A 19,489-nucleotide genomic window follows, 5' to 3' on the forward strand; every position below is an offset into this window, starting at 1 on the left:
TTAATACACCCAAAACAAACACGTATACAAAACACTGGGATGTACCCAAACAAAAGAGCAAGGGTCAACCTTTAAGAACGACACGAGACCCATAATACACAAAGCACGCAGCACAGGCTGAGACAATGCATAGGTACTCACACGACCAACGGACATGGGAACAATAATCGACAGACCAATGGGGAAACAAACATTTATGCAAACACAATCAGTGAGGAATTGGAACCAGGTGTGCGTAATGACACAGTTCTGTGCAGCCTAGAAGGCCGGTGTTGTCAACCTCTGTAACTGGTGAACAGACTGAGCAGCAGGTGTGCGTAATGACACAGTTCTGTGCAGCCTAGAAGGCCGGTGGTGTCAACCTCTGTAACTGGTGAACAGACTGAGCAGCAGTACCTGGAGAATTCTTGACAATTTGTTCCCTTCCAATTAGTATGATATGTTATGTTGGGCATGGTTACATAACAAAGAAGGTTATTTAAAGGGATAGTTTACCCAAATTACAAAATGACATGTTGGTTTCCTTATCCAGTAAGGAGTCTAGACAGGGAATGACAGAAATCCATGCTTTGGTTTTATTTCCCTGGCACCATTTTCCAAATGCTAATGTTTTAGCATTAGTGGCACAAATTCCATTCATGTCATGGTACCAATATGATTTTTTGTGCATCATGTCTAAATCATCTGAATGTATTTCAAAGTCACTTATAGATAGATGATTTGAACATGATGGGCAAAAAATTATAATATCGGTACTATGTACTAAATGCTTATGTACTATACAAGTCAGCCTGACCTCTCAGAATAGACGTAATTAGTATGATATGTTGTGTTTGGTATGGCTGCCTATGTCAGTTGGCTTCATAAGTAGGTAGGCTTGCTTCTTCGGGATCGGTGTTCCTTCCACGGGACGGTTGAGCTAATGAAGGCTAATGCGATTAGCATGAGGTTGTAAGTAACAAGAACATTTCCCAGGACATAGACATATCTCATATTGGCAGAAAGTTCTTGTTAATATATCTGCGCTGAACAGTAGCTATTACAGTGAAAGAATACCATGCTATTGTTTGAGGAGAGTGCACAATTTTGAACATGAAATGTTATTAATTAACAAATTAGGCACATTTGGGCAGTCTTGATACAAAAGTCTGAACCGAAATGCAATGGTTCATTGGATCAGTCTAAAACTTTGCCCGTGCACTGCTGCCATCTAGTGGTCAAAATCTAAATAGCACTTGGGCTAGACTAATACATTATGGCCCAGGTGCAATTTTTTTTCTCTTGCATTTCAAAAATGATGGTACAAAAAATACTAAACGGCTGTCTTTTTTCTTTGTATTATCTTTTACCAGATCTATTGTGTTATATTCTCCTACATTCCTTTCACATTTCCACAAAATTCAAAGTGTTCCCTTTCAAATGGTACCTAGAATATGCAGGGCCTGAGCTACAGGCAGTTAGATTTGGGTATGTCATTTTAGGCGAAAATGTAGAAAAAGGGGCCTATGTTGCCTTTGGTCCAATTCAATAATCACCTTTCAGACTAGCCAGCCTAATGGGATTGGTGATCCCAAGACATGAAGATTATAGACAGCATTGGAAATCTGTTATAACCCGAATTGAACCCATTTTACATACTCTGTTATTATTATTATTATTATTATTATTAATATTATGTGTTGTTCGGTGTTTACTGTTTACTGTATCTGTATTGTGTGTGTACTGTATATAGACATGTGTATGTTCCTCTGTCTACATTCTGTCTGTATATTCTGTCTGTATATTTGCTCTCCCTAATTTTTAAATGCCTGTCCTAATATGTATACATTTCTTAATTCCATTCCTTTACTTTTAGATTTGTGCGTATGGTTGTGAATTGTTAGATATTACTGCACTGTTGGAACTAGGAACACAAACATTTCGCTACACCCGCAATAACATCTGCTAAATATGTGTATGTGACCAATAACATTTGATTTGACTTGACTTAAATTCTGGCAACAGGTCAAATTCCTGGTATGTGTAAAAGTAAACTCCATTCATAATTTCAACTGTACAAATAAATAACAAATAGTCATTGAACTTTTGCTTTAAACATATCTGTACATATTTTGTATATTTTGGTCATTTATCCAGATAGACTCACAGTCAGAGCATTAACTAAGGTAGCCGAGACAACTACATTCACAGTCAGTGCATTAACTAAGGTAGGTAAGACAACTACATTCACAGTCAGTGCATTAACTAAGGTAGGCAAGACAACTACATTCACAGTCAGTGCATTAATTAAGGTAGGCAAGACAACTACATTCACAGTCAGTGCATTAACTAAGGTATCCAAGACAACTACATTCACAGTCAGTGAATTAACTAAGGTAGGCAAGACAACTACATTCACAGTCAGTGCATTAACTAAGGTATCCAAGACAACTACATTCACAGTCAGTGCATTAACTAAGGTAGGCAAGACAACTACATTCACAGTCAGTGCATTAACTAAGGTAGCCAAGACAACTACATTCACAGTCAGTGCATTAACTAAGGTAGGTAAGACAACTACATTCACAGTCAGGGAATTCAACTAAGGTAGGCAAGACAACTACATTCACAGTCAGGGAATTCAATTAAGGTAGGCAAGACAACTACATTCACAGTCAGTGCATTAACTAAGGTAGGCAAGACAACTACATTCACAGTCAGTGCATTAACTAAGGTAGGCAAGACAACTACATTCACAGTCAGTGAATTCAACTAAGGTAGGCAAGACAACTACATTCACAGTCAGTGCATTAACTAAGGTAGGCAAGACAACTACATTCATAGTCAGTGCATTAACTAAGGTAGCCGAGACAACTACATTCACAGTCAGTGAATTAACTAAGGTAGGTAAGACAACTACATTCACAGTCAGTGTATTAACTAAGGTAGGTAAGACAACTACATTCACAGTCAGTGCATTAACTAAGGTAGGTAAGACAACTACATTCACAGTCAGTGCATTAACTAAGGTAGGTAAGACAACTACATTCACAGTCAGTGCATTAACTAAGGTAGGTAAGACAACTACATTCACAGTCAGGGAATTCAACTAAGGTAGCCAAGACAACTACATTCACAGTCAGTGCATTAACTAAGGTAGGCAAGACAACTACATTCACAGTCAGTGAATTCAACTAAGGTAGGCAAGACAACTACATTCACAGTCAGTGCATTAACTAAGGTAGCCAAGACAACTACATTCACAGTCAGTGCATTAACTAAGGTAGGTAAGACAACTACATTCACAGTCAGTGATTTAACTAAGGTAGGTAAGACAACTATATTCACAGTCAGTGCATTAACTAAGGTAGGTAAGACAACTACATTCACAGTCAGTGCATTAACTAAGGTATCCAAGACAACTACATTCACAGTCAGTGCATTAACTAAGGTATCCAAGACAACTACATTCACAGTCAGTGCATTAACTAAGGTATCCAAGACAACTACATTCACAGTCAGTGAATTCAACTAAGGTAGCCAAGACAACTACATTCACATTCAGTGATTTAACTAAGGTAGGTAAGACAACTACATTCACAGTCAGTGCATTAACTAAGGTATCCAAGACAACTACATTCACAGTCAGTGCATTAACTAAGGTAGGCAAGACAACTACATTCACAGTCAGTGCATTAACTAAGGTAGGTAAGACAACTACATTCACAGTCAGTGAATTCAACTAAGGTAGCCAAGACAACTACATTCACAGTCAGTGCATTAACTAAGGTAGGCAAGACAACTACATTCACAGTCAGTGCATTAACTAAGGTATCCAAGACAACTACATTCACAGTCAGTGCATTAACTAAGGTAGGTAAGACAACTACATTCACAGTCAGTGCATTAACTAAGGTAGGTAAGACAACTACATTCACAGTCAGTGAATTCAACTAAGGTAGCCAAGACAACTACATTCACAGTCAGTGCATTAACTAAGGTAGGTAAGACAACTACATTCACAGTCAGTGCATTAACTAAGGTAGCCGAGACAACTACATTCACAGTCAGTGATTTAACTAAGGTAGGTAAGACAACTACATTCACAGTCAGTGCATTAACTAAGGTATCCAAGACAACTACATTCACAGTCAGTGCATTAACTAAGGTAGGCAAGACAACTACATTCACAGTCAGTGCATTAACTAAGGTAGATAAGACAACTACATTCACAGTCAGTGCATTAACTAAGGTAGGTAAGACAACTACATTCACAGTCAGGGAATTCAACTAAGGTAGGCAAGACAACTACATTCACAGTCAGTGAATTAACTAAGGTAGGCAAGACAACTACATTCACAGTCAGTGCATTAACTAAGGTAGGCAAGACAACTACATTCACAGTCAGTGCATTAACTAAGGTATCCAAGACAACTACATTCACAGTCAGGGAGTTCAACTAAGGTAGGCAAGACAACTACATTCACAGTCAGTGCATTAACTAAGGTAGGCAAGACAACTACATTCACAGTCAGTGCATCAACTAAGGTAGGCAAGACAACTACATTCACAGTCAGTGCATTAACTAAGGTATCCAAGACAACTACATTCACAGTCAGTGAATTCAACTAAGGTATCCAAGACAACTACATTCACAGTCAGTGAATTAACTAAGGTAGGTAAGACAACTACATTCACAGTCAGTGCATTAACTAAGGTAGGTAAGACAACTACATTCACAGTCAGTGCATTAACTAAGGTAGGCAAGACAACTACATTCACAGTCAGTGCATTAACTAAGGTAGGTAAGACAACTACATTCACAGTCAGTGCATTAACTAAGGTAGGTAAGACAACTACATTCACAGTCAGTGCATTCAACTAAGGTAGGCAAGACAACTACATTCACAGTCAGTGCATTCAACTAAGGTAGCCAAGACAACTACATTCACAGTCAGTGCATTAACTAAGGTAGGCAAGACAACTACATTCACAGTCAGGGAATTCAACTAAAGTAGCCAAGACAACTACATTCACAGTCAGTGAATTCAACTAAGGTAGCCAAGACAACTACATTCACAGTCAGTGCATTCAACTAAGGTAGCCAAGACAACTACATTCACAGTCAGTGAATTCAACTAAGGTAGCCAAGACAACTACATTCACAGTCAGTGAATTCAACTAAGGTAGCCAAGACAACTACATTCACAGTCAGTGAATTCAAGTAAGGTAGCCAAGACAACTACATTCACAGTCAGTGCATTTAACTAAGGTAGCCAAGACAACTACATTCACAGTCAGTGAATTCAACTAAGGTAGCCAAGACAACTACATTCACAGTCAGTGAATTCAACTAAGGTAGCCGAGACAACCACATTCACAGTCAGTGCATTCAACTAAAGTAGACAAGACAACTGCATTCACAGTCAGTGAATTCAACTAAGGTAGCCAAGACAACTACATTCACAGTCAGTGAATTCAACTAAGGTATCCAAGACAACTACATTCACAGTCAGTGAATTCAACTAAGGTAGCCGAGACAACTACATTCACAGTCAGTGAATTCAACTAAGGTAGCCAAGACAACTACATTCACAGTCAGTGAATTCAACTAAGGTAGCCAAGACAACTACATTCACAGTCAGTGAATTCAACTAAGGTAGCCAAGACAACTACATTCACAGTCAGTGAATTCAACTAAGGTAGCCAAGACAACTACATTCACAGTCAGTGAATTCAACTAAGGTAGCCAAGACAACTACATGCACAGTCATTGCAAGAAAACTTTCCTCAATAAAGCAGATATCATTCAAATCAGTGCTAATAAGATATGCTCCGTGTATTACACGTGGAGGTGAATTCCATGGATGGATGGATAAATGTAAAGTTCAGTTGAGCACTGAGTCAGTGGGCATCCCAGTTCAGGAGAGAGCTCTCAGGTCAATCAACATGAGGGATTGGAGGTGTATGAACAGACAGCATGAGACATCTGTATCTGTAAAACCAGAATCCAACCCATTCTGTCATACATGAAGGTATTTAAACAAATAATTTATTTCAAAATAGGCATATTATCAGTCAATGTCTTGTAAATGGATATTTGGAGAGATGGTGGACTGGATTTGCAACTTATTTGGAGACATTAACATACAGTAATTTGATCAAAGATGTTGAAAACATGGTTGAAAATCAGATAGAGAGAGAGAGAGAGAGAGAGAGAGAGAGAGAGAGAGAGAGAGCAAGAGAGAGGTGGATTGGGGTGAGAAAAATAGTATGTGACGCGTAGCAGCTGAAAGCGGATAGGCTCGCCCTGCTGTGACTAAATGAGGCATTGGCTCGAGGCCGAAGGGGAGGCGGCTTTGCGTTCCATTGGTGGTGGTTCTACTCTATGGGCTGAGGGCGCGGGTTCAGGCGAGGTGAGGAGACAAACCAAGTTGAACCTATACTGGGTGAAGAAACAAATATGAGTAGCGTCAGTGTTCGCTGAGCAGAAACAAGCGCGAGGCGACCTGGGAGAGACGCGCCCTATCATCCAATCTATTGAGCATATACAGTCTTTCTAATAACACTTTGGAGGAGATTCACATGAAGAAGAGGAACTTCATAGGGCTATTTCACTAACAGGTAACCTCATCTCAAATGGAAAAGAAAATGTTGATTTATTATGTTATATAGAAATGTGACATTGTAAAACATTGTATTGTGTGTGGTGCTGAACTAGTTATTTAAGATGGATACTGAAAATATACAAAGTGGGTGATAAAGAAGTGTAGTCTAAAGTTAGGAGTAGGCACTATGCAGCATATCAAAACCAGATCAAGTGTATCGACTCCCTTGTTCGATTCTCAGTTATCCTGCGCATGCTACCGCGGTTCTCATCCGCCAGTGCTGTTTTTCGGGGACATCGGGTAAAATCATGCATAAGTGCATGTACTGTAATGTTCCTCTCTGTAACGTTGCGTAAATGATGACACGCCTTGGGGCTTCCTTCTCAGTGGGTGCACTTAATTCAACATGTTCAGACTGTGTGTGGGGGAGCAAATAGTTGTTAAACGACTGTTGCTGTGAAAACTACAGTATTCAGCGTACTGTTGAATTGACAGAAAGTTCACTGGATTCCTTTACACAACCTATGTTATAGCCTATAGAAGCTTTATTATAGGCTTTAATTATAGGCGAGTGAAAATGTGAACATTCTCTCATCCCAATAAAACATTCAGGAATGTATTGCATATATTGCGTATAGTCAACATAGAAATAATAGACTAGTATAGGATAGAATATTCTGCACAAATGAGCAACTTACTTTCATCCTCAACTTGCTGATATCCTTCTACCATGTCGCAAAATGGAATTGTCCTAGGGATGTTTTTCATAATGAGAAATATGTGCGTGTTAACCATCTATGTGCTTCTGTTCAGTACACTGTACACTACAGGAATGTTTGGAGCTGTGACAGAATGATATAACATTGTGTTGAACTTACATAAGGTTTACTCAAACCTCACTAACCTCCTCGTTGACCTTTTCTCTCTCTGTCCACTAGATGGTGGCATTGCAACGTGAATCACAGCCACTCGGAGCCAGCGTCATTATCAAAACAACCAGAGAGTGTATTTCTTAAGTGAGCTATTAAACGAAACTCAAGCACACAATTTATGAGTTTGGCAATTACCCGATCACACCAGGGCTATCCAAGCATGAAATACCATACTAGACCCACCAGTAGCGTCCTCCAGGATTTGTCTGGTGGTCCCTCCCATCTGTTGGGACTGGAAGGCCTGGACCCGAGGCCTCTGAGCGAGGCAATGTCCTTCACTGACGAGGCGGTCTCCATCCTGACTTCCAGCAGCCAACTAGCCCGTTCCCTCCTGGGCTGCACCTCTGCCCTGAAGCGGAAAGAAAGCCTAGCCGCCACCGCTAACCATACTAACGCTAATGCTATCTCTAACAATGACGGTGAGGATGACTTTGACGATAGCAACAGTGCTCTGCGCCGCAAACGCGAGTTCACTCCCGACGAGAAGAAGGACGACGGCTACTGGGATAAGAGGAAGAAGAACAACGAGGCGGCGAAACGGTCGCGTGAGAAACGACGTGCCAATGACATGGTCCTGGAGACGAGGGTTCTGGGGTTGTTGGAGGAGAACGCCCGACTAAGGGCCGAACTCCTGGCCTTCAAGTTCCGCTTTGGCCTAGTCAAGGACACCTCCGACATAGCCATAATGCCGCTGTCCGTGCCTCCACCCAAACATCTTGAACCGAGGTACTACCTACCCCACGATGATGGTTCTTACCCCCATAACACCCCCGCCACCACCTCCCACCACCATCCCCACCACTCATCCTCATACGAGGTGAGGGGAACTGGGCTGCCAGCAGGGCATGACGTGGGCAGTAGTATATCCGAGGACTCTGGTTTCTCCCCTGGAAGCTCCAACGTCGGCAGCCCTGTGTTCTTTGACGATGGACTAGGGGACCACAGCCGAACATTCCCCAGAACGGTAGAGGAACAGGGGCGTTTTGAGCCTCGCGCCTCCCTGGAGGCAGAAGGACAGTACCACGGCAGGCAGGACTCTAGCCTACCACACAAACTCCGCTTCAAAACCCCCGGTGGAGGTAGCGAAGGTGGGGAGATACCAGCAAGGTCCCCTAAAAATAAACGCCCTTTCCCCATAGCTACAGTCGGACCAAACATCCAGAGGAGCCAGGCTGGATGGTACAGTCATAGGGGAGAGGGCCAGGCTGTGTGGCCCAGTGAGGAGGCCCGTGTAGGGCATGATCAGCAGCACCACTACTCCCCCTCTGGAGGGTCTGCACACAGCCCCACCACTACCACAGACTCCCAGTATGTGGCAGAGAATGGCACCCTCAAATCCCAGCTCAGCTCTCTATCGCAGGAGGTGGCCCAGCTCAAGAAGCTGTTCTCTCAGCAGCTGCTCTCCAAACTGGTCTGAGGTCAGGTTGAACACACTCACAACCTCACCGTATACACATTTTTACATTTACATACAGAGAAGAGCAACAGAGAGATAAAGGGGTATAGACTCAAAGAAAGTTTCATTCACTTGAACCTGAACATTGACTTTCACAGTGTCTCAGCTGAACTTGACTCACAGGGCACAGCACTGCCCATTTTTATTTGAACTAGGCAAGTCAGTTAAAAGCTCATTCTTATTTACAATGACGGCCTAGGAACGGTGGGTTAACTGCCTTATTCAGGGGCAGAACAACATATATTTTTTTTACCTTGTCAGCTCGGGGATTCGATCTAGCAACCTTTCGGTGACTGGCCCAATGCTCTAACTACTAAGCTACCTGCCGCTCCATTGATCTCAAGCAAACAGCTACATCAAGTGTGAAGAAGCTGAGCGAACCATATGACAACCTGAAAACTACTTCAATAACACATTCTCCAGATACGACGATACAGTGGCCTTCACCACTATAAAAACACACCAGCACAGGAAGTACCCGTTACAATAGCAATCAGGAGTCAAAAGCAATACTTCAGGATACTCTGTTTGATTCACATAAAACATGGGTAACTTATATGATACACATTTTTTGTATTTATATTTTGAGTCATTTAGCAGACACTCTTATCCAGGGCGACTTACAGTATGCGAGTGCATAGATTTTCATACTTGTTCGTATGATATCTGAAATACAATTATTTTTTTTTGTACACTGATCTGGCCTGTGTCTTTGATGAAGTTTCACATTCTTTCTTTAGAGACTTTAATTGAACAGGTGTTAACACACTGGACTACACTGGTAAACCTGAGTACATGCAGCGGTACACACACTGAGGTCAGAGATGGATCCTTTGTGAACTCATTCCGTTTGTATTATTGCGTTACATGTCCGATTACCCTGCTGCTGTAGGACATGGTATCCCTCACCTCTGTTTGTTTCTACACAGTTTGTCTTAAACGGTTTGGCTAATAAAATATCATAATAACAGATTCTATGTACATATTTTTTCATTTCAACTGTAAGTAATGTGATATACTGTACATGTACGTCAATAAATAAACCGTTTTTCCTAATCAGTGTTTTGTGTCTATGAGTTTCTATTACGTGACTAATACACATTTATGATACTTTATTACGTGACTAATACACATTTATGATACTTTATTGCGTGTGTCTTACACCGGTAGTCTCACACCCACCATTCTCTTATTAATGCAGTGAGTCTGAAGTTACTAGTAGCCTCGTACACGTGGTTACGACCCCACACACTCCTAGGAAGTGTTCTCGCTGCACATGACGAGTCGTCTCCAGTGAGTCATATGAGGGATCGAGGTAGAGAGTAAAAAAGAAAACAGGATGTATTCCCGAACAAACCGCTGTGTTTCTACTGTGCTAAAAGCATGAATTATAAAGGTCCACCAACACAGAATACATCACTAAACAGCTGGTCTAAATGGATTCACAGTTTACACAGACCACCTTTCCAACTGAAGTGTTTAAGTGCTTTACATTGTAATGGAGGGAAATATCCTCATCCACTATAAATATATGTAGTAGTCTACCCACCCAGCTCGTGTTTTCTGCATCAGTGATAGACTTTAATGGTGCTCTTTTCCAACCCTCTATATATACACTACTGTTTGCGTGCTAGGAAAAGGAGGGGTTCTGTAGATACAATGCATCTCTACAATATGTACATGAAGGTAAAGTACGGGCAGTGCAAATGTGTTACAATAAAATGGATAAAAATGGAGATTGGGGCATAATCTAGGCCTCCCTCTCTGTTCAGTGATGGGGATGGGATGGGGGGAGAGAGTGGGTCTCTGAGTGACTCATATGTACCACGTCAGCAGTAGCACACACACACACACACACACACACACACACACACACACACACACACACACACACACACACACACACACACACACACACACACACACACACACACAGAGAGAGAGACAACGTCAGCAGCAGCAGGAGGAGAAGCTATTTTAAGCTTCAAGGAGAGGACAGGATATTGATTGGCCCATGTCAGGAAGCACTTCTGGACCTGAATATGAATGGGACAGAGAGAAAGAAAGACTTAGAGAAGAAAAAAGGAGAGAAAAGGAGGGGTATAGAGAGAAGAAGAGTAGATAGAAAGTCAAAGGAGGGAGGGGGACGCTAATACAGGAGATTATGATGATAGTGTAGAAGACTACTTCGTATAGAGTAAGAGATGCTAACTGTTCACTACTGGCTCGGTGATATTCAGAGATACATACAGAGCAGGTTTGGAAGCTGTTGTTCATCAATGATCAAAACCCAACACTAGGTGGCATCCGGCACTCTCTGTAGCTGAACACTTCACCCACAGCAGAAATATCCGTTTCCACACCAGTCCTTATCGTTCCAGTAGTGGACTCTCTATAGTGTATTTGTCCAGTAGTAGACTCTCTACAGTGTATTTGTCCAGTAGTAGACTCTCTATAGTGTATTTGTCCAGTAGTAGACTCTCTACAGTGTATTTGTCCAGTAGTAGACTCTCTACAGTGTATTTGTCCAGTAGTAGACTCTCTACAGTGTATTTGTCCAGTAGTAGACTCTCTACAGCCTCATGCCACACCAGTCCTTATCGTTCCAGTAGTAGACTCTCTACAGTGTTTTGTCAGAGCACATGCCTCATGCTACACCAGTCCTTATTGTTCCAGTAGTAGACTCTCTACAGCCTCATGCTACACCAGTCCTTATCGTTCCAGTAGTAGACTCTCTACAGGTTCATGTCACACCAGTCCTTATCGTTCCAGTAGTAGACTCTCTACAGCCTCATGCTACACCAGTCCTTATCGTTCCAGTAGTAGACTCTCTACAGGTTCATGTCACACCAGTCCTTATCGTTCCAGTAGTAGACTCTCTACAGCCTCATGTCACACCAGTCCTTATCGTTCCAGTAGTAGACTCTCTACAGCCTCATGCCACACCAGTCCTTATCGTTCCAGTAGTAGACTCTCTACAGCCTCATGCCACACCAGTCCTTATCGTTCCAGTAGTAGACTCTCTACAGTGTATTTGTCAGAGCACATGCCTCATGCTACACCAGTCCTTATCGTTCCAGTAGTAGACTCTCTACAGGCTCATGTCACACCAGTCCTTATCGTTCCAGTAGTAGACTCTCTACAGCCTCATGTCACACCAGTCCTTATCGTTCCAGTAGTAGACTCTCTACAGCCTCATGCCACACCAGTCCTTATCGTTCCAGTAGTAGACTCTCTACAGTGTATTTGTCAGAGCACATGCCTCATGCTACACCAGTCCTTATCGTTCCAGTAGTAGACTCTCTACAGTGTAATTGTCAGAGCACATGCCTCATGCCACACCAGTCCTTATCGTTCCAGTAGTAGACTCTCTACAGCCTCATGTCACACCAGTCCTTATCGTTCCAGTAGTAGACTCTCTACAGCCTCATGCCACACCAGTCCTTATCGTTCCAGTAGTAGACTCTCTACAGTGTATTTGTCAGAGCACATGCCTCATGCTACACCAGTCCTTATCGTTCCAGTAGTAGACTCTCTACAGTGTATTTGTCAGAGCACATGCCTCATGCCACACCAGTCCTTATCGTTCCAGTAGTAGACTCTCTACAGCCTCATGTCACACCAGTCCTTATCGTTCCAGTAGTAGACTCTCTACAGCCTCATGTCACACCAGTCCTTATCGTTCCAGTAGTAGACTCTCTACAGCCTCATGCCACACCAGTCCTTATCGTTCCAGTAGTAGACTCTCTACAGCCTCATGCCACACCAGTCCTTATCGTTCCAGTAGTAGACTCTCTACAGTGTTTTGTCAGAACACATGCCTCATGCCACTCCAGTCCTTATCGTTCCAGTAGTAGACTCTCTACAGGTTCATGTCACACCAGTCCTTATCGTTCCAGTAGTAGACTCTCTACAGCCTCATGTCACACCAGTCCTTATCGTTCCAGTAGTAGACTCTCTACAGCCTCATGTCACACCAGTCCTTATCGTTCCAGTAGTAGACTCTCTACAGCCTCATGCTACACCAGTCCTTATCGTTCCAGTAGTAGACTCTCTACAGCCTCATGCTACACCAGTCCTTATCGTTCCAGTAGTAGACTCTCTACAGCCTCATGCTACACCAGTCCTTATCGTTCCAGTAGTAGACTCTCTACAGCCTCATGTCACACCAGTCCTTATCGTTCCAGTAGTAGACTCTCTACAGCCTCATGCTACACCAGTCCTTATCATTCCAGTAGTAGACTCTCTACAGCCTCATGCTACACCAGTCCTTATCGTTCCAGTAGTAGACTCTCTACAGCCTCATGCTACACCAGTCCTTATCGTTCCAGTAGTAGACTCTCTACAGCCTCATGCCACACCAGTCCTTATTGTTCCAGTAGTGAGCCTGGTTACTTAGACGTATTTAACGTATTTCCTGGCGTAGGTTTATTATATTAATATTCTTGTTCTTTTTCTCTCATCTTTCCTTGGCGATAACATGGAGAGTGTGAGTGAGACACCCCAGATATTGTTTTTGACAGGCATGGACTCCATACATGGTAACCCCCCAGTTCACTGAGTCTACCTCGGTCTGTTTCCTCCCCGCCTGCCTAACAATAACACTGAATAGCCCAATAGATACACATCAGTTGTTTTGTCTACTCTACCCCAGTCCCCAACACCCCTCCCTCTAGTCTAGTCTACAACCAACCCCCATTCCTATAATCCATAGACCATACAGACAGTCTGGTTGCTGGTTGCTAGGCAGACGCGGGCTATGACGGTTGCCAAGGGAACACTGTGCAGCAGACGCAGCTCTGGGGGGAGTGCGTTGGGGGTTGGGTGGTTGTTGTCGGAGTAGAGGGGGTAGGAGCTACCAAGTTTAAGGTCAACGTCTCCCCAAGATTGTCTGACTGACGGTGGTGTGGTAACAAAGAGAGGGGGAGGGAAGAAGAGGGAGAGAGAAGGAGAGGGGGATGGAAGGAGAGGGAGAGAGAAGGAGAGGGGGATGGAAGGAGAGAGGGGAATGGAAGAAAAGGGGGGTGGAAGAAGGGATGTATATGAATCTGTTCTTTCTTAATCCTTTCCAATTGATTCCTTTATTCCATGTCTCCAAAGGGGCTTCTCCGTGGCATATGTAAAAGCAATTATGTAACACTGTGAAAACATTTGACTCCAGGTTTGACACTGTTTTAATGAACATACGCACACTAAAAAAAGTGTCAAGAAAAAGCATTTGAATTGGCATTGGAATTGGATGGATTCCAACAGGATATTGGAATATAGAGTCAGATCTACTGTAAGATACCCTTCTCTCTTCTCTCTGAGTGTTTAGGGTTAATAAGAAAGATGAATAACCAGCACAGGGCGTTGGAGTAAACCCTGAGCTGACCAATGCTACAGTCCATAAAGTTCAAAGGGTTAAACGCTCTACTGACACTAATAACGATACTATTCACACTTTATGGCCTTTCCACATTTGTCTTACAGAGATAAAAACTCACTCTCCTCAACACTACTTGTCGGAGGTTTATTGGAGGCAATGAAGAGGTTACCATTAGATTGGAGAATGGCATTGTGTGTGTGTGTGTGTGTGTGTGTGTGTGTGTGTGTGTGTGTGTGTGTGTGTGTGTGTGTGTGTGTGTGTGTGTGTGTGTGATAGGCATCAAGTAATAAGCATAAATAAGTGAAGACAACAGCCTAGGGTCCTCAAAACCATTTGATGCTTGACGTCTATGGAGAACAGGATTTCTTTATGTTCATGTGTCTTTCACCCTTGTAGTGCAACAGGTCAGTTCTCAAATTCCATATATCCAAAAATGCTCAAAGGCAATATGATAAGAAGTGATTCCATTTTCCCCCATTTTTATATCTCTGAAATGGGAGATCAAAGGGACAGCAGTATTGTATTAGAGAAAATGTGAGAGAATAACCACTTCTATCAAATGTGTGATAACCTTATTCCATTGAAAACGACATCATTGCTTTCTCCATTGGCTGTTATTTCCTTATCTCCAAGGTCATTCTGAATGGCAGGCCTGCTGATACAATAGAGAAAACACTACGGACCGAGAATAAAAACCCATTCAGAGTGCCAATAGAATAACTGAAGCTGTCCTTGACTATAGTTATCTATCACCACGGACATCCAGAGAGGCTCTTGATGTTGTTACAAAAATCGCCTTGGAAACAGCTTGTCTTATGGCATAAAACGGAGCTTCAGGGCTCAATCGTTATGACATAAAACGGAGCTTCAGGGCTCAATCGTTATGACATAAAACGGAGCTTCAGGGCTCAATCGTTATGACATAAAACGGAGCATCAGGGCTCAATCGTTGTGACATAAAACGGAGCATCAGGGCTCAATCGTTATGACATAAAACGGAGCATCAGGGCTCAATCGTTATGACATAAAACGGAGCATCAGGGCTCAATCGTTGTGACATAAAACGGAGCATCAGGGCTCAATCGTTATGACATAAAACGGAGCATCAGGGCTCAATCGTTGTGACATAAAACGGAGCATCAGGGCTCAATCGTTATGACATAAAACGGAGCTTCAGGGCTCAATCGTTATGACATAAAACGGAGCATCAGGGCTCAATCGTTATATTCCCTATGTAATCCAAATGAGAGTCCTAGCAAGCCAGATGAACTACCTTCAGGCATTTGGAAATTACTCCCAAGGATGAACCAGACTTGTGGAGGTCTACAATTATTCTTCTGATGTCTTGGCTGATTTCTTTTGATTTTCCCATGATCAAGCAAAGAGGCACTGAGTTTGAAGGTAGGCCGTGAAATACATCCACAGGTACACCTTCAATTGACTCAAATGATGTCAATTAACCTATCAGAAGCTTCTAAAGCCATGACATTATTTTCTGGAATTTTCCAAGCTGTTTAAAGGCACGGTCAAATTTGTGTATGCAAACTTCTGAACCACTGGAATTGTGATACAGTGAATTATAATTGAAATAATCTGTCTGTAAACAATTGTTGGAAAAATGACTTGTGCCATGGGCAAAGTAGATGTCCTAACTGACTTGCCAAAACTATAGTTTGTTAACAAGAAATTTGGGGAGTGGATGAAAAACGATCTTTAATGAGTCCAGCCTAAGTGTATGTAAACTTCCGACTTCAACTGTATATATCCAAGAAGGTAGAAGTTTGTGATGCTATATATAACCTTCAAAAGGGGGGAAGCATATACATAAAAACAGATTAATGACATGGCTATAAGCATCATTTTGAGGATTATACATGTTTAAGATGTAACATCACCTAATAGGATGAAGTTAGGGATTTATTGATTATTTATTGATCTCATTATTTTATCTAGAGTGATTTATTTGAACACTCATGCCCATTGTGATTGATGAGTTTAGTTTGAATGTATATTGAAGGGAGCTGAATTGGGATAAACACTTTGTTTTTCTTAAACAATATATCTCTCTTTCGCCCTGAGTGCTTTTGCTATGAAAAATGACTTGGGCTGCATCCCAATGCACCCACCCTGTTCCCTATGTAGTTTTTTGACCAGAGCCCTATGGGTTAAAACGTTTTGCACTATATAGGGAATAGGGTGCCATTTGGAACGTAACCTTGAATTTAATAGCAGGTTGTAACTGTGATGTCATTTTAGTTGTGCAATAAATTGTGTGATGAGGCTGATTAAAAATATATATATATATTTCACCTTTATTTAATCAGGTAGGCTAGCTGAGAACAAGTTCTCATTTACAACTGCGACCTGGCCAAGATAAAGCAAAGCAGTGTGACACAGATAACAACACAGAGTTACACATGGAGTAAACAATAAACAAGTCAATGACACAGTAGAAAAAAAGGAAGTCTATATACAGTGTGTGCAAAAGGCATGAGGAGGTAGGCAATAAATAGGCCATAGGATAATAATTACAATTTAGCAGATTAACACTGGAGTGATAAATGAGCAGATGATGATATGCAAGTAGAGATACTGGTGTGCAAAAGAGCTGAAAAGTAAATAAAATAAAAACAGTATGGGGATGAAGTAGGTAGATTGGGTGGGCTATATACAGATGGACTATGTACAGCTGCAGGGATCGGTTAGCTGCTCAGATAGCTGATGTTTAAAGTTGGTGAAAGAAATATAAGTCTCCAGCTTCAGCGATTTTTGCAATTAGTTCCAGTCACTGGCAGCAGAGAACTGTAAGGAAAGGAGGCCAAATGAGGTGTTGGCATTGGGGATGATCAGTGAGATATACCTGCTGGAACGTGTGCTATGGGTGGGTGTTGTTATCATGACCAGTGAACTGAGATAAGGCGGAGCTTTACCTAGCATAGACTTATAGATGACCTGGAGCCAGTGGGTCTGGCGATGAATATGTAGCGAGGGCCAGCCGACTAAAGCATTCAGGTCGCAGTGGTGGGTGGTATAAGGTGATTTGGTAACAAACGGATGGCACTGTGATAGACTGCATTCAGTTTCCTGAGTAGAGTATTGGAAGCTATTTTGTAGATGACATCGCCAAAGTCGAGGATCGGTAAGGATCAGTAGGGTACGTTTGGCAGCGTGAGTGAAGGAGGCTTTGTTGCGAAATAGAAAGATGATTCTAGATTTGATTTTGGATTGGAGATGTTTAATATGAGTCTGGAAGGAGAGTTTACAGTCTAACCAGACACCTAGGTATTTATAGTTGTCCACATATTCTAAGTCGGAACCGTCCAGGGTGGTGATGCTAGTCGGGCGGGCAGGTGCGGGCAGCGAACTGTTGAAAAGCATGCATTTGGTTTTACTAGTGTTTAAGAGCAGTTGGAGGCCACAGAAGGAGTGTTGTATGCCATTCATGCCGCTCGTTTGGAGGTTAGATAGCACAGTGTCCAAGGAAGGGCCAGAAGTATACAGAATGGTGTCATCTGCGTAGAGGTGGATTAGGGAATCGCCCGCAGCAAGAGCGAAATCATTGATATATACAGAGAAAAGAGTCGGCCCGAGAATTGAACCCTGTGGTACCCCCATAGAGACGGCCAGAGGTCCAGACAACATGCCCTCTGATTTGACACACTGAACTCTGTCTGCAAAGTAGTTGGTGAACCAGGCGAGACAGTCATTAGAAAAACCAAGGCTATTGAGTCTGCCGATAAGAATGCGGTGATTGACAGAGTCGAAAGCCTTGGCCAGGTCGATGAAGACGGCTGCACAGTACTGTCTTTTATCGATGGCGGTTATGATATCGTTTAGTACCTTGAGTGTGGCTGAGGTGCACCCGTGACCAGCTCGGAAACCGGATTGCACAGCGGAGTAGGTACTGTGGGATTCGAAATGGTCAGTGATCTTTTTATTAACTTGACTTTCGAAGACTTTAGATAGGCAGGGCAGGATGGATATAGGTCTGTAACAGTTTGGGTCTAGGGTGTCACCCCCTTTGAAGAGGGGGATGACCGCGGCAGCTTTCCAATCTTTAGGGATCTCGGACGTTACGAAAGAGAGGTTGAACAGGCTGGTAATCGGGGTTGCAACAATGGCGGCGGTCACTTTTAGAAAGAGAGGGTCCAGGTTGTCTAGCCTAGCTGATTTGTACGGGTCCAGGTTTTGCACCTCTTTCCGAACACTTGCTACCTGTATCTGGGTGAAGGAGAAGCTGGAGTGGCTTGGGCGAGTAGGGGTGGGGGTGGGGGGGTGGAGGGGGGGCTGTTGACCGGGGTTAGAGTAGCCAGGAGGAAGGCATGGCCAGCCGTTGAGAAATGCTTATTGAAATGTTCGATTATCATGGATTTATCGGTGGTGACGTGTTACCTTGCCTCATTGCAGCGGGCAGCTGGGAGGAGGTGCTCTTGTTCTCCATGGACTTTACAGTGTCCCAAAAATGTTGGGAATTAGAGCTACAGGATGCAAATTTCTGCTTGAAAAAGCTAGCCTTTGCTTTCCTGACTGAATGTGTGTATTGGTTCCTGACTTCCCTGAACAGTTGCATATCGCTGGGACTATTCAATGCTATTGTAGTCCGCCACAGGATGTTTTTGTGCTGGTCAAGGGGAGTCAGGTCTGGAGTAAATCAAGAGCTATATCTGTTCTTAGTTCTGCATTTTTTGAACGGGGCATGCTTATCTAAGATGGTGAGGAAATTACTTTTAAAGAATGACCAGGCATCCTCGACTGACAGGATGAGGTCAGTATCCTTCCAGGATACCCAGGCCAGGTCGATTAGAAAGGCCTGCTCGCAGAAGTGTTTCAGGGAGCGTTTGACAGTGATGAGGGGTGGTCGTTTGACCGTGGACCCATAGCAGATACAGGCAATGAGGCAGTGATCGCTGAGATCCTGATTGAAAACAGCGAAGGTGTATTTTGGAGGGCAAGTTGGTCAGGATAATGTCTATGAGGGTGCCCATGTTTACGGATTTAGGGTTGTGCCTGGTGGGTTCCTTGATGATTTGTGTGAGATTGAGGGCATCTAGCTTAGACTGTAGGACTGCCGGGGTGTTAAGCATATCCCAATTTAGGTCACCTAACAGAACGAACTCTGAAGCTAGATGGGGTGCGATCAATTCAC

General features: G+C 42.8%; 2 protein-coding genes across 2 annotated transcripts in view; both read left to right on the plus strand.

Moving 5' to 3' along the window:
* The window catches only part of LOC139424506 (myb/SANT-like DNA-binding domain-containing protein 4), a 1,073,247-nt gene that overhangs the window by 26,587 nt on the left and 1,027,171 nt on the right, over positions 1-19,489 (plus strand). The gene's annotated exons all lie outside the window — the stretch shown is intronic.
* On the plus strand, positions 6,327-10,031 carry LOC139424457 (uncharacterized). Its single transcript, XM_071176307.1, has 2 exons — positions 6,327-6,603; positions 7,526-10,031. The coding sequence occupies exon 2, from the start codon at positions 7,638-7,640 to the stop codon at positions 8,934-8,936; it is 1,299 nt and encodes a 432-aa protein (XP_071032408.1). The 5' UTR covers positions 6,327-6,603; positions 7,526-7,637; the 3' UTR covers positions 8,937-10,031.

This window comes from Oncorhynchus clarkii, chromosome 13 (assembly GCF_045791955.1).
Source record: "Oncorhynchus clarkii lewisi isolate Uvic-CL-2024 chromosome 13, UVic_Ocla_1.0, whole genome shotgun sequence".
NCBI lineage: Eukaryota > Metazoa > Chordata > Actinopteri > Salmoniformes > Salmonidae > Oncorhynchus > Oncorhynchus clarkii.